At 61.6% G+C, this 13,682-nt stretch overlaps 1 protein-coding gene across 5 annotated transcripts in view; it reads left to right on the top strand.

Annotated features, from left to right (window-relative positions):
• Positions 1-13,682, top strand: part of ANKRD11 (ankyrin repeat domain 11) — a 100,617-nt gene that overhangs the window by 73,109 nt on the left and 13,826 nt on the right. For 4 of the 5 annotated variants that reach the window (XM_024735523.1, XM_024735525.1, XM_024735524.1 and 1 more), the window contains 4 exons: positions 2,447-2,585; positions 9,995-10,165; positions 10,279-10,482; positions 11,162-11,304. In XM_024735523.1, the coding sequence (XP_024591291.1) occupies positions 2,447-2,585; positions 9,995-10,165; positions 10,279-10,482; positions 11,162-11,304 (657 nt within the window). Of the gene's footprint in view, positions 1-2,446; positions 2,586-9,473; positions 9,571-9,994; positions 10,166-10,278; positions 10,483-11,161; positions 11,305-13,682 lie in introns of all 5 variants that reach the window. The other variant, XM_024735527.1, reaches the window with a different exon arrangement.

The following is a 13,682-nucleotide window of genomic DNA, read 5'->3' as shown; positions in this document are numbered from 1 at the left end:
TATGTATTTAATGTCTTTCGATATAAATATGTAATATTTCAGCATGATTTCCTAATGGTTTATAGTATATAGAAACCAATCACTTTCTGTGTGATTGAGCTTCTCATTCACTTACTAATTGGAAGAGTTCAATTGTAAATTCCTCTGGATTTTCTCCTGTGTAAAATCACAGCGTCGTAAGATAAATACTCCTTGTTATCCCTCAGGAAGAAGAGGGGGGCGGGGCTGGCCTGGTCTGACCGTGGAGGAGTCCGCCCCCCTGAGGCGTGTTGTCACGGTGGGGCGCAGCCCGCCGGCATCTTCCCGCAGCTGTGGAATGTTCCGTCTACGGTTGCACTGGAGTGGATGCACCCATTTGCCTTTTGATGGGCGGTTGCTCTTTCTTTTACTGTTACGAACAAAACTGTGAGTTTGTGTGGCACGTCACTCACTCCCCGGACTTTGTTAGAAACTCTGAGTGGCCCCGAGCAGCGTCCGAGGCCCACTGCTCTGCCGGTCCAGTCAGCGATTCTTGTGAGAGTACTGGTGTTGCCTCCTGGTTTTAATTTGCATTTTCCCAATGCCGACCACCTTTCCAAACGTTAACTGGCTGTATGGATATTCTTTTCTGACAAGTGCGTGTTCAGATCTTTTGCTCATTAAAAAATAGGTTTAGTTTTTCAGTAGATGGTGAGTATAGGCATTCCCGCCTTGAACCCCCTCTCGGCGGTAGCACCCAATCTTCCGCACCAAACCTGTGTCAGGTGGGGGACGTCCCTCCCCACAGTGTGCTGGGGGTTGGTCTCAGGACCTCAGGGCTTTTCTGCAGCTGTGGAGATGATCATAATTTTCCATCCTTTTTTTTTTAAAAAAGCATTTTTAAAATATTTATTCATTTGGCTGCGCTGGCTCTTAGTTGCGGCATGCGGGATCTTTAGTTGCAGCACGCGAACTCTTAGTTGCGGCATGTGGGATCGAGTTCCCTGACCAAGGATCGAAGCTGGGCCCTGCATCGGGAGTGTGGAGTCTGAGCCACTGGGCCGCCAGGGAAGTCCCCGTCCTTTGTTTTCTTAGTGTGGTGAATTACATTGGTTTTTAATTTCTTGCGTTTCTGAATACGTCGTTACTGTGATTTGTGTTATCTTTTCTTGTGTCTGTCGATCAGATTAACCAACCGGACCAGGAGTTTCTTTGGTGGCAGGTTGCTTATTACAGTTTGGGGCTTCCACTGGTGGGTGCTGTTCTCCTGGCAGGGGCGGCGGGAGGCGGGGCGGAGGTGCGTGCAGGTGGCGACAAGCGGGCCTGTGGCACCGGCTCGGCCGAGGCTCGGGCTCTGCCTGCTGGTCCCTCTTCGCGCTCCGGGTGCCCTCGGAGCTGGCGGTGTGTTGTGGCGGGGTCTCCTTGGTCACCCAAGGGTGTCTCGTTGCCTGCTGAGACTGGAGGGCACGGCGTGGCAGTCAAGTGGAGGACTCTCAGGGCCCCGGGAGACAGGACTCGCGCCGCTCAGGGTTGGGCGTCCCCTCCCAGGAGCACCCGACGCCCCAGTGCCGTGAGGGCTGCTGTGAGGGCCGTGTGTTTGCCTCCGCCTCCCCGGGGTGGATTCCAGAAAGGAAGCCTGCTGCTGGAGAAGGGGCCGCCTGGCGGTAGCAGTGCCATCCTCCCTGTCAGCAACGCGAATTGGCTGGTCCGTGTGGTGCGGTGCGCTGCGGGCAGACGGGGCACTGGTTAGCCTGAGGCTCTGCTGAGCGCCCCCACCCCACCCTCAGGGCTCTGTGTGCTGCCCTTTCTGTGCGGGGCGTGTCACATCCCGATCCCCCCGCCCCCAAGGTGGCGCTTCCCCCGGTTCTGCAGACGGTGGCAGGCGAGGCGGACGCCCGGCTGGACCTCCCAGGTTGAGGCTGGAGTTCGGGCTCCCGGGTCCTTACAGGTCAGCAGGGCTGGGAGCGATGGCCACACCCGGCCGCCCTCTAGCCAGCTCCTGCTCTGGGCTGGGTCGCCCGCACTGGGCTCTGCTCCGGGGCTGCTGCGGCTGCAAGATCCGTCCCAAACACGCCCTGCAGTGTCACAGGCCTGTGGTGACCAGAGGTGGCTCAGGCCCCGGGCAGGCGAGGGACGACACGCTGGAGGGGAGCCAGCATCTCAGGGCAGACATACTCTCCCGTTCGGTGTGAGGCCGGGCCCCTTCGTTCACGGTCACGGGGAGAGTTTCCAGTGGAGGGCGGGTTCCGTCTGTCAGCAGGCCCCTCTGAAGGTGCGTTTTCCCCGTTACTGAGTCCATCCCTGGGAGCACGAGGCAGGAGGCAGCGAGGTGGTAGGGCCGTGGGTGCCTCTGAGCCTGGTGGGCAGGAGGGGTGTCCATTGCCCAGATAAGAGACTTGCTTTCCGGGCACGTGAAGTCCTGCTAGACGTAAGGACTTTGAGAGTCTAACTTGGGGCCAGCGTCTGAAAGCGTCACTCTCTTTTCCAGGATAAAGATAAAGTTTCTCTAACCAAGACCCCAAAGCTGGACCGCACTGATGGTGGGAAGGAGGTGAGAGAGCGAACGACCAAGCGGAAGCTGCCCTTCACTGTGGGCGCCAATGGAGAGCAGAAGGACTCGGACACAGGTACCCACCCGCCCCCGGCGCCCCAGTTCTGCCGCACGGACCCGGGAGGGGGTGACTCACAGCTGACAGGGCAGATTCCCAGGCAGAGGATTCCCGCAAGTGTGCACAGAAGCCATGTTCCCCCAGCCCCAGCCTGCCCAGGGGCCTCCCGTGCGTGTGAGCACGGGCTCCTCTTCCTCAAGGAGAGCCTCTGGAGAACTTCACATGGGAGGATAAACGAGTTTCCCCTCAGGGCTGCAGAAGCACATAAATTAAACCCAGTTGTTTGAAATGGAGGCCAGAGGGAGCTGTGAGAAAGAGCAGGAGGCACGCAGGCCCCCGCGCGTGCGCTGCGGGCGTGCCCCTCACCGCCACGTGGCGCGTGTGCGTTCAGGTTGGTTCCATCCGAGCTGCCTGCAGGGACGTGTGCTGGGTCCAGGCAAGAACCCGGCCCCTTTGCCAGCCGGCTCACACTCCTCCTCTTGGTCCTGGTGTCCTGGGCCTTCCCCGCCTGCCGGTCATCTGACTGCAGACCCCCTAAGCCAGGGGCAGGTGTGGGGTGGATCCACAGAGCCGCGAGGGGGCCTGGGTCCCCCAGGATGCAGCCACGGGGGAAGGAGCAGAGGTCCTGCCAGGATCGGGCGGAGGGCAGGGGGCTTTGCTGCACGTGAGGGTTTGTGTCAGGTCTCAGGAAAATGGCAGGTACAGGAATGACATAAATGTGAGAGAATTGGGAGAAATGGCAGGGGGGAACAGCCTGAAATGAACGTCTTCACTCGCAACGCCTCCTGCACAGGGCGACCCCCAGGCGGGTGCGCCCCGGGCCCGCAGCCACTGAGCGGAGACCTGGGTTAGTTGCAGGCTGGTGAAGCAGGTTGGCGGGGTTGGTGGTGCCGGCTGGGGTATGGCTGGGGTCCGGGGCAGGCGGCTCGACCTCCGCGGGGTCCTCCGCAAGGGGAGGGGGTGGGCCGGGAGGAGGGCACAGGAGGTGGGAGTCCTCGCAGGGACCCTGTGCCTCGGGCTCTGGGTGCAGAAGAGACAGGCCCAGCTCAGGCTTGGGTGCCCGAGCCAGCTCTGGTACCGGAGGGCGTGGCGTCGCTGTTGGGTGCGGCTTCCTGGGTGCTGGGGGCCTGCAGGTCGGTGTCGTCCTCTGGGATGTCCCTGCCCGAGCACAGGCGGGCGCGGCGTCCTCAGGGGTGTCTGCGGGGTGCTGGCCGTGAAGGCGGCCTCCAGCAGGCCTGGGGGACGGCTGGCGTCTCAGCACGGGGCGCCAGGCAGGTGGGAAACTGAAGAACGTTTTGCAAGTGGGATTTTCCAGGCAGGGACAAAGTCTAAATACATGGAAAGTCCAGCATTTGTCCTCTTACTATGGAGTGTCTATCCCTTTGGGGGCCAGTTTTGCTGTACCACTGACCCTTGAACAGCACCACGGCTGTGAGCTGCATGGCTCCGCTTATGTGCCGGCTTTTTCAGTAGTACACAGTGTGGGAGGAGCGGGGGGCCTTCGACTGGGTGACTGTGTCCTGCCCATCCCCGCCGCCCCCGGGGTTCAGGGGCTGACCGTGCAGCTTTCTTGTACACCTGCTTTGGTCATGTGGCAGAAGTGGTCTCCAGTAACTGGGAGCGTCTCATCCTTCGGGCCAGGACTGGGCACCTCGCCTGCAGCCCTGGTCACTGACCCCTCCCTGCCCTTCCTGATGAGCGGCCGCCTGGCCGGGCAGAGTGAAGCTCTTCCTCTGAGAGGCCTCGCTTCCACCAGGTGCCGCCTGCCCGCCTGCCCCACGGCAGATGGGGAGGCTCTTGTACAGAAGTGCCAACGCTGGTGAGCGCCGAGCTAGGGAGGCTGAAGGTCCCCGTGTTCCCACGTCCCCTCCCTGCCTGTTGGCTCCTGCCGTGTCCCTCCAGCGCCCCCTGCTGGGAAGATGTAGCCTGGCGCTCACGGGACTGTTGCAAGTGGCCAGTAGTTCTCCGGCTGTGCTCCCTGAGAGGGGGAGGCTGGTGAGCATCCCCCAGAGACCCTCGGGCTCCCTGGGAGCACCCTCCTGTTTCCCGGTCCCCAGGAGGCCCGCAGCGCTTAGTCAGGGCTGGGGCGTCCTCCCTGGAGCTCAGGCCACCAGCGGGCGGGCGCCTGCAGGCAGGGAGAGGGGGCCCTGCTGCCCGGTGCCAGTCTTGGTGGGACCAGGACCTGCTTCAAATTATACTCTGCTGTCTGCTTCTTATGTGTTTAATTTCCCCGCAACGTAAGTGTACGCACACCTCCTGCTGAGGTCCGTGTGGATGAAGCCCTGCAGGCTTCTTGCTCAGTCTGACAGCAGCCCTCCCGCCTCCCACCTGGAGCCCCCAGGGCCCTTCAGAGAGGGGCCTGTTCTCAGCTCCCAACGTTTCTTTGCTTCTACTTTGTGCTGGCCCTGCAATGAGGATGTGTGAGCAGCTCACCCATCTAGGGCTGGGATTTGGGGTCGGAGGCGGCGGGCACGCAGCTTCCCTGGTGGGCAGGGCCTGTCGGGACTCCTGCTCAAGGCTGCCCTGTGTGCGGGGATTCACTGGTGCTGGGCTCTGAGCACGCCCCCTGCCAAGTGCTGGAGGTCAGGTGGGTGACCATGCAGGGGCTTGGCCGCCTGCCAGGCGTGACACGCTGTGAGTCTCTGGTTGGGAGGGCACATGCCACCCACACTGTGACCCTGGAGCTCTCGGGACCCCAGAGCGGGCAGGACTGATGTAGGACGCCGGCCACCTCCATCCCAGGCCAAGTCGAGAGGGCGTGGCTTGGCCCGCTTCTCTCTGGTCTGGGTCAGGGTGGCCGCTCCACCCGGTGAACTCCCGGGTTTGGGTGTGGGGAGCTTGAGGGGTGGTCGGAGGCCCCCAGGCAGGCTGGGGCCGGTGGCGTGGGTGATGCTGTTCATGCGGTGCTGGCGGTCTGGAGTATGATTTACTGCTGTAGTGGAAGTTGGGGTCAGTGGTTGGGAACCCCTGCTGTCCAGGCCCTTTATGCCAACCTCACCTCCGTAGATTCTGGCCTCCTGATCACGGTCACCTGTGGGACGGCTCTGTGGTCGCCCTTACCTGGAGCTGGAGCGGCCACTGCCGGGGGAGTGAGACGTGGGGGGTTCAGCCTGTCCCTCTCAGGCCGGGGACTTGCTGAAGGCCACACAGACCGCTCTTTCTTTAAAAGAGCAACGCTGGAAATTTCTTTAAAAAGGAAAAGGAGGAGACACAGAGCAGGAAACCAGAAGGGAAGCCGTTTGTCACCACAGCCTGAATGATGGTGCCCATGTGGGTCCAGTGGCGCTTGGAGGGTCGGAGTGTAATGCGGGGAGGACCCCGTGCAGCACGTCACCTGACGGGGTATCTGTCATACGTGGACTGTGCCTGGGCCGGCTTCTTGGTCAGAAGCCTGTGTTTGTGACTGATCGAGGAGGTCAGGCCCTGTGTGGTGTGGGAGGTGTGCTCTGAGGCCAAGGGACGGGCCGCTCTTGGGACAGCAGGTCCCAGTGCCGACCACCCACCTCCCATCAGCCTGCCGTGGGCCGAGCCTGCAACTTCATGGGAGACCGAGGACCTCCTCTGCCCCCTCCCCACCATAGGGTGGAGCCCTGACGATGGTGACATCTGAGGAGAGTCATAGATTTCCCACTTTCGGCAACATGGTATGCCCTGGTTGTCAGCCACGGGGCTTCTGGTGGCAGTGGACGGGCTGAGGGCAGCTGTGCCCGCCGACACCTCCGGCTGGAAGATGCCATCCTCCAGCCTGGGGGCCGAGAGGGCTCCCCAGGCTCACGCCGTCCTGCCCCCATGGGGCTGGCCCTCCCTGGGCCTGTGCGCCTTCCTAGGCCCCAGAGCGGAGACGAGGATTGGACCCAGAGATGGCCGCCACAGGAGGAAGGCACCCGAGCAGACACAGAGCAGCGTCCAGAAGATCAGGCAGGTTTTCACAATGTAAAACAGAGCATAAGGCAGCAGAAACGATTGCTGAAACGAAGCATTCGGGCGGGGGACGGGTTCTAGCGCTTACCGGGTCCACCATGAGCAGGGTGAGTGAGCTGGAAGCTACTGAACCTAAAGACGCCGCCTTGGCTGAGGCACAGAAGGAAGCAGGGGAGTTGCCGACCGGGGTCCAGGAGGAGCACACGGGGCCGCCGGTGTCTGCGCAGGGTGCGGGCTCCACGCAGAGCGTCGTGTGGAACCACGGGACCGTCCCCCCCGCCCGAGGGGACACAGAAGGCGGCCGGGAGAGTGTCTGCAGACCACGTCCCGGAAGCCAGAGGAGATCTTCTCCCAGAAGCTCACTCTGTGTCTTTGCTGCCAGGATTCGCCGTGACTCGGGGAAGTTCTCCACTGGACGCCGTCAGTTTTGCTGGGGAGTGAAACTCCCCAGGAGGAGTGGACTCTGGGTGCTGGGTCCTGAAACAGAGGCCCTCAGGGCTGCGCCCTCCTCAGGCCCAGCCCCAGCAGAGGCCACGGGGGCTGTGGGAGGAGAGCAGAGGCGTGTTCTGGGGGAGACAGGAACAGCATTTAGGGGGAAACCCAGGGATGGCCTGGGGGGCTGGGGATCCTTGCATCTGCTAGCTGGGTGACCGTGTCCCAGGAAGAGATGATAAACGTGGCCCCAATTTCACAGAGGACCAGCGAGGTGATTGAGCGTGAGAATCAAGGCGCCATGGACATACAGGCCGAGTCACACGGCTGTGCTCTGCTTTCCTCACGGTGAGGGCACTGTCCAGGCTCATGAGACTGCCTTCCCCCCATTACCCTGGGAAGACGGCACGGCTGGCGTCCCCGGGGAACGAGGGGGCAGGGTGTGCTCCAGCCCCTGCGCCCCCACAGCACCCTTTGGCCTTGCTCGCCACTCACACGGACCTGCCAGTTTTCCAGTCTACAACTTGACACGCCGCCTGGGCTTCGTGTAACTTCTGTTCTGCTTCCGGTTGGATGTGAGAAACAAAACGTTGGCAGAGCGCTGAGGGAGCTGGGCCGTTGCCCGGGCACCTCCTCTGCCGTGTCCCCATCCCTGCGCTGGCAGGTGGGGCCGTCGCCCACCTCAGGGCAGGGCAGGAAGGACGTTCTGCAGGTCTCACCTGGGTTGACCCCCGGCTTGGCCCCTGCCGACAGGACGCAGTGGCTGGGCAGGAGGGCCCTTCTGCAGCACCAGCGCCCTGGCCTCCGCTCCTCTGTGGCCTGGGTTCCGTGGGCAGCTGCTCCACCTGCGACTCCCAGCCCGGCCAGACGTGGGCTCTCCAGACCCCGGCAGCCGCGGCCCCTGTAGAGTACACTCCACCACCGAGAAGTTGGCGTCTCAGAAGATGGGATTACATTTGGGGTTTTTTCCTGTGTTAAGCCTGGGGAGACCAGAGGGTTAGTCTGTTCTCCTCCACGTGTGGGGTGAGCAGGGCCCCTGGGCAGGTGTGGACGCATGCTGGGGGTGCCTGAGCCTTACAGCTCTCCCAGCCCTTTCCTGAGACCACAGGCCGCGGTCGGTGCCACAGGGCCCAGCTCTGCCGCCGACATCAGAGTCTCTGGGTAGAAGTTGCTCCTTCGCTGCCCCTCAACAGCAGCGCAGGCGAGACCCTCGAGGCACCCTCCCTGGTCCTGGGCATCCACTGCCTGCACGGTCGCTTGAAGACAGGTGGCTGTGGCCCTTCTGCCGGGTTCCTCTGACATCTTAAATCACGGGCGCGTCTGTCCTGAAGACCCATGTGCCGCGGAGAGGGGGGCTGGGCTGCTTGCTTCCACCCTGAGGTGACCCAGTGTACTCGGCGGGTGCCACCCAGAGCCCGGCGGGAGGCCGCGGGGTCACGCGCTTCGCTGAGGTTCTGCTTCCGTCCTCTTCTCTGGGGGCTTCGTGTCTCCGCCGCCCCTGAGAGGCCAGACACCCCAATTGTCTGAGGCCAGGCTGTGCTTCCCAGGAGGCTGGGCAGAGCAGGGCCCAGGTCACAGGGCGCGGGCAGGGCCACACGGCCTCCCCCTGCCCCGCCCCCCAGACCCATCCGTGTGGCGCTCAGCTGTGGGAGCGCTTCTGAGCCAGGCTCCTGCCCAGGTCCGGCCACTGCCCCAGCGTGGCTTCGTTTCTCGGGGCTCCTTGAAGCTGCTGGGTGCCAGCTGTGCCCTGTGCAGAGGCCTCCTCGAAGAGCCGGGGCCACGTGCCGCCCTTTCCTCACTGCTTTTGCCGGGTCGTGGGGGAATTGGGGGCGGGGAAGGCGAGCGGGGTCCTTGGTCACCCCTGAGGAGCGTCCTTTCTGAATTTCCCCCTTGCTTGGGCCTATGCCTCGTGCGTTGGTTAAAAACCAGTTCTTGCTGGCGGGGTGGCCTGTGGTGCTTGGGGGTCATCACCTAAGATGCACAGATCACCGTTGTCAGCAGATCACAGCAGTTTAAGGTACTTTTTAAGGAAATAACAGTTTACAGAAAACGCCTTGTAAGAAAATGGAAAGCGTGACACGCCTGTGGGGCCTGAGGTGGAGAGCAGCCCAGGGTTGTAGTTGTGGGAGTGGAGAGGTCACCCCAGCCCGGGGACGCGGAGAGCAGGGAGAGCCCCTCAGACACCCGGGCCCCGTGGCGACCCAGCTTCCCTCCCCGTGGTCCGCACCCGTGACCTAGGCCCCCCCATCCCCGGGCTCCCCAGAGCGCACAGGGCAGCAGGGGAGGGGTCTGAGACTCGACGGAGCCCCAGTTCCTGTGAGTAGGAGGGTGAGTGTGGAGCGAAGTGAGCTTTTGGCTCCTGGTCCGTGGAGTGGGGGGTGTCTCTTCTGTCCGCCCCCCCTGCCCCTGTGAAAGACACGGCGCAGTGTTTCTGCCTGAGGCCGGCAGGGTGTTAGGTGAGGGGCCAGAGGAGCGCCTATGCTTGTCGTGAGGAGGCTGAGGGGCGCCGGGCTGGCGCCGTATCTCGTTAGTGCTCTGTGTTGATGCCTTTAGATGCCTCCAGCTCAGTCCACGCCGTGGTACTGCAAGGCTGGTTCGCTCCTCGAAGCGCCATGGCATGAGATGGAGGCTCCTAGAAGCAAGAAGAAAGGTACAGTACCGCCCAGCCAGCCTTGACCTCTCCGCGGGTCTCTAAGCTGTGTTTGCATTTACATCTGAACTCTTTGGAGGCGGGGTGGGGAGGAGGACCTGGACCACAGACACTAGGAGTTGCTAGACCGAGGCCCGTCCTGAGTGAGCCGGGACTCGGGGTCGTCCGTCCCGCCGCCTGGCGCGCTGGGCACGGTCTGGGGAGGCACCTGGAGCGGTGGACGGTCGGTGGGGGCCAGGCTTGGCTTCAGTGGCTGGTGACGAGGTGTCGGAATCGTGTCCCCAGCACAGCTACTGCCGGAAGAGGTGATGACGGGCAGCGTGCGTGCTGCCAGCTGTCCCTCCCCTCCCCCGCAGGCTGTGAGGCCCCGGAGTCAGAGGGCTCCGTGGCATGAAGTCTCCCCTCTCTCCTCCACGCCTCACAGAGAAGCAGGGTCCCGAGCGGAAGAGGATCAAGAAGGAGCCTGTCGCCCGCAAGGCCGGGCTGCTGTTCGGCATGGGGCTGTCCGGGATCCGCGCCGGCTACCCGCTCTCGGAGCGCCAGCAGGTGGCTCTCCTCATGCAGATGACGGCCGAGGAGTCTGCCAACAGCCCAGGTGAGCCCTGGGGGCAGGTGGTCCTGGGGCCTGGGAGGCCCTCCTTTGGGACGGTGGCCCAGCCCCGCAGGTCCCTCCCAGTAACCTCCCCCCATCCTCTCCTCGGCCTGCAGTGGACACGACACCAAAGCACCCCTCCCAGTCGACAGTGTGTCAGAAGGGGACGCCCAATTCTGCCTCAAAAACCAAAGATAAAGTGAACAAGAGAAATGAGCGTGGAGAGACCCGCCTACACCGGGCGGCCATCCGGGGGGACGCCCGGCGTATCAAGGAGCTCATCAGCGAGGGGGCGGACGTCAACGTCAAGGACTTCGCAGGTGAGAGCTCGGAGGGAGGGCCGCGGGGCAGACCCCCTTTTCCATAGGATGATTTGCTCTTTCTGTGTGTCCAGAGCTGTGCACTGAGAGAGGAGCGTTCGTGAGACCAGGAGGCCTTCCTGTGTGGAATCCTAGGTTTTCCCACGGCCCTGGGTGTTGGACCCAAACCTAGTTTAGCACCTTTTTTTTTTTTTTTAAAAGCGATTTTCCTAAGTTGCGTTTTTCCAAAGCCCTGGGAACTGTCCACGGGGCAGCTCTGTGTGCGTGCCGACGTGAGCAGCCGCTCCCCGAGAGGCCTCAGCGCGTGCTCACGGAGGCCCTTCCAGATCTGCGGCGTGGCCACGCTCTGCCTGCTTCCCTGTCTGCAGACGGGGCACATCCTCCCTGTGTGTTGACAGGTGACTTGGGCTGAGGCTGCCCCTTGTGACCCTGTGTTCATTGATCCTGTACCCTTGTCAGCTCGGTGGCCCACGTCACCCTCGCAGATTCTTAGTCTGTAAGGTTAACCGCTAGAGGTCACGAGCAACCCAGAGGCGCCCAAGTAAAGACCACTCAGCATTTCTAGGCGGGGTGCCCACCAGGCCTCTGTCCTGTCCTTAGCGCTTCCTGAGTGCCACCCAGAAGCGGGAGTGACCTTCCTGAGGGTTAAATCACGTACGTGCTGAGTGTGTGTTTCCAGGCTGGACTGCGCTGCACGAGGCCTGTAACCGGGGCTACTACGATGTCGCGAAGCAGCTGCTGGCCGCCGGCGCAGAGGTGAACACCAAGGGCCTGGATGACGACACGCCCTTGCACGACGCCGCCAACAATGGGCACTACAAGGTGGGCGCCTCCCCGCAGACCCCACGGCAGGCCTGCCGTTAGACTGTGCACTGGTCCGCAGCCACCTGTTTCTCTGTCCTTCCTGTGTGCGGGGTGACCAGCAAGTGAATCTTTGACAGGCCCCGCCTCCCCTCCAGCCCAGCTTTCTCACCCTGGGTCAGCACCTGGGTGGCCTCTCGCCGTCTGTGGCTTGTGTGTCAGGGCCCTGCTCTGGCCACTCAGGTGTGGTCAGCCATTAGGAGGTGAGTGGCCATACCCAGAGGCAGGGGGGCTCTGCCTGTCCTCGTCCCTGTGCTGCTGCCAGACCCGGCAGCCTGGACGGGGGTAGACAACATGGGGTGAGCAGCCCAGGAGCCGCGAGCACCTGGGGCATGGCCCCTTAGGTCCAATGCAGGAGCCGCACGTGTAGGTGAGGGTCTGGCTGCAGTCGCCACCACACTGTCCAAGAGGCCCCTGGCCAGAGCTGGGATGGTGCGTGTGATGAGGACACGTGGCAGCTGTTTGAGTGCATCTGGTCTGTCGTGGCGACCCCGCTGGTCACTGTAGGCAGGTGTCAGGGAACCGGCAGTGTGGCCAGTGTGGAAATGACACGTTGGCGCAGGGAGAGATTGGGGGTGCTCCGAGCTCAGGGTGCCGGGACACCTGGGACACCCGAGTGCTGATTACAGAGCTGACGTCAGGAATTAGTTAACGTTTTAGGGAAGACGATGGCATTATGGGGTTTTCGTTGTTACTGTTTCTTAAGAGCCGTTTTAGAGAAGTATGCTGAAAAACTTTATGAAATATCTGGGATTTGCTAAAAACAACCAGGGCAGGCAGGGACTTCCCTCGTGGTCAGTGCTTAAGAATCCGCCTTCCAACGCAGGGGATGCAGGTTTGATCCCTGGTCAAGGAACTAAGATCCCACATGCCATGGGGCAACTAAGCCCACGCGCCGCAACTAGAGAGAAGCCCACGCACCGCAACGAAAGGTCCCGTCTGCCACAGCTAAGACAGACACGACACAGCCAAAAATTAAAAAAAAAAAAAGATACCCGGGGCAGTGGGCAGGTATGGGGTATGGGTGAAATGAGGCTGGCTGGCTGGTAGGTGATGGAGCTGGGAGGGAGAGGGCCGCCGCCTGAATCTCCGCTTGTGTAATTGTCTTTAAACTTGTTATTAGGGAGCAGTGAGAGACAATGGACACGTGGCCTCAGGTGTGGGCTCTGCAGAGGGGAGAAGGCTGAGGGCCAGGAGATGGGAGATGACCCAGGACTGTCCGGGTGGGCTGGTGGCCTTCGGGGCTGCATATGGTGGAGACCCTTTCTCGGCCGGAGGGAGGACAGCATTGAGGGGACTTTACCTGTGTTGCTGGTCTCAGAGGGAGGGGCCGTAGCCAGGGAACGTGGTGGCCTGAAGCAGTTGGGGTGTTCGTCGGCTGGCAGACAGCAAGGACACGGGACCAGAGCCCTGACTCTGACCCCAGGATTGTCCAACACTGTGGTGATTTGTCGGAGGGCAGGGGAGCGCCTGCCCAGGAAGCAGTGTCCTGCTCCCGCCATGCAGACCCAGGTACACCTGCGTGCAGCCCGGGCTGAAGTGGAGGCCGCCGTCCCGTTTGCCAGGCACCTGGGGGAGGCTGTCGGTTCCGCCCCGGCCACCCGAGTGAAGCGAGGATCGAGATGGAGTGAGTCACACGGAATTCTTTGGTTTCCTGGTGCATCTGAACGTTGTCTGCACGGGACAGTTGCCGTTTGGTGTGCAATGGCAGTATCTATAAACAAGTTGCACTCCTTCGTTAAGAAGTACGTTATTGCGGGACTTCCCTGGCGGTCCAGTGGTTAAGACTGCACGCTTCCACTGCAGGGGACACGGGTTCAATCCCTGGTTAGAGAACTAAGATCCTGCATGCTGTGCCATGCGGCCTTAAAAAAAGAAAAAGAAAAGAAATACGTTACTGCTAAAAAATGTGACTGTCACCTGAAGCTCCAGGAGTCGTGATCTTTTTGCTGGTGGAGGGTCTGAAATACCGCGAGAACTACCAAAATGTGACACACAGACACCAAGTGAGCAAATGCTGTCGGGGAAATGGCGCCAGTAGACTTGCTGGGTGCAGGGTCGCCACAGACCCTCAGTCTGCAGACAACACGGCATCTGAAGCGCAGTAACGTGAGGTCTGCTGTCCTTGCGTTCAGTGGGTCCTGGGCACGGATTAGCGACAGGTGATCTTACTTTCCTGCAATAAACAAACATGCAATAAACCTGCTTGCACAAGCTTGGTCTTTGTCTTCTCTACTGTGTAACACTTTTTTTTAAGCCTTCCCCCCAAGTTGCAGGAACCCGGCGGCTCGAGAGGAGCAGCCTGTTTGAGTGGTGGGTCTTTGGTGGGAGAGGCCTCG

The sequence above is a fragment of the Neophocaena asiaeorientalis genome, unplaced genomic scaffold (assembly GCF_003031525.2).
Source record: "Neophocaena asiaeorientalis asiaeorientalis breed wild unplaced genomic scaffold, Neophocaena_asiaeorientalis_V1.1 scaffold40, whole genome shotgun sequence".
NCBI classification, from domain to species: Eukaryota; Metazoa; Chordata; class Mammalia; order Artiodactyla; family Phocoenidae; genus Neophocaena; species Neophocaena asiaeorientalis.
The sequence above is the reverse complement of the archived record's forward strand: the minus strand, read 5'-3'. Positions and strand labels throughout refer to the sequence as shown.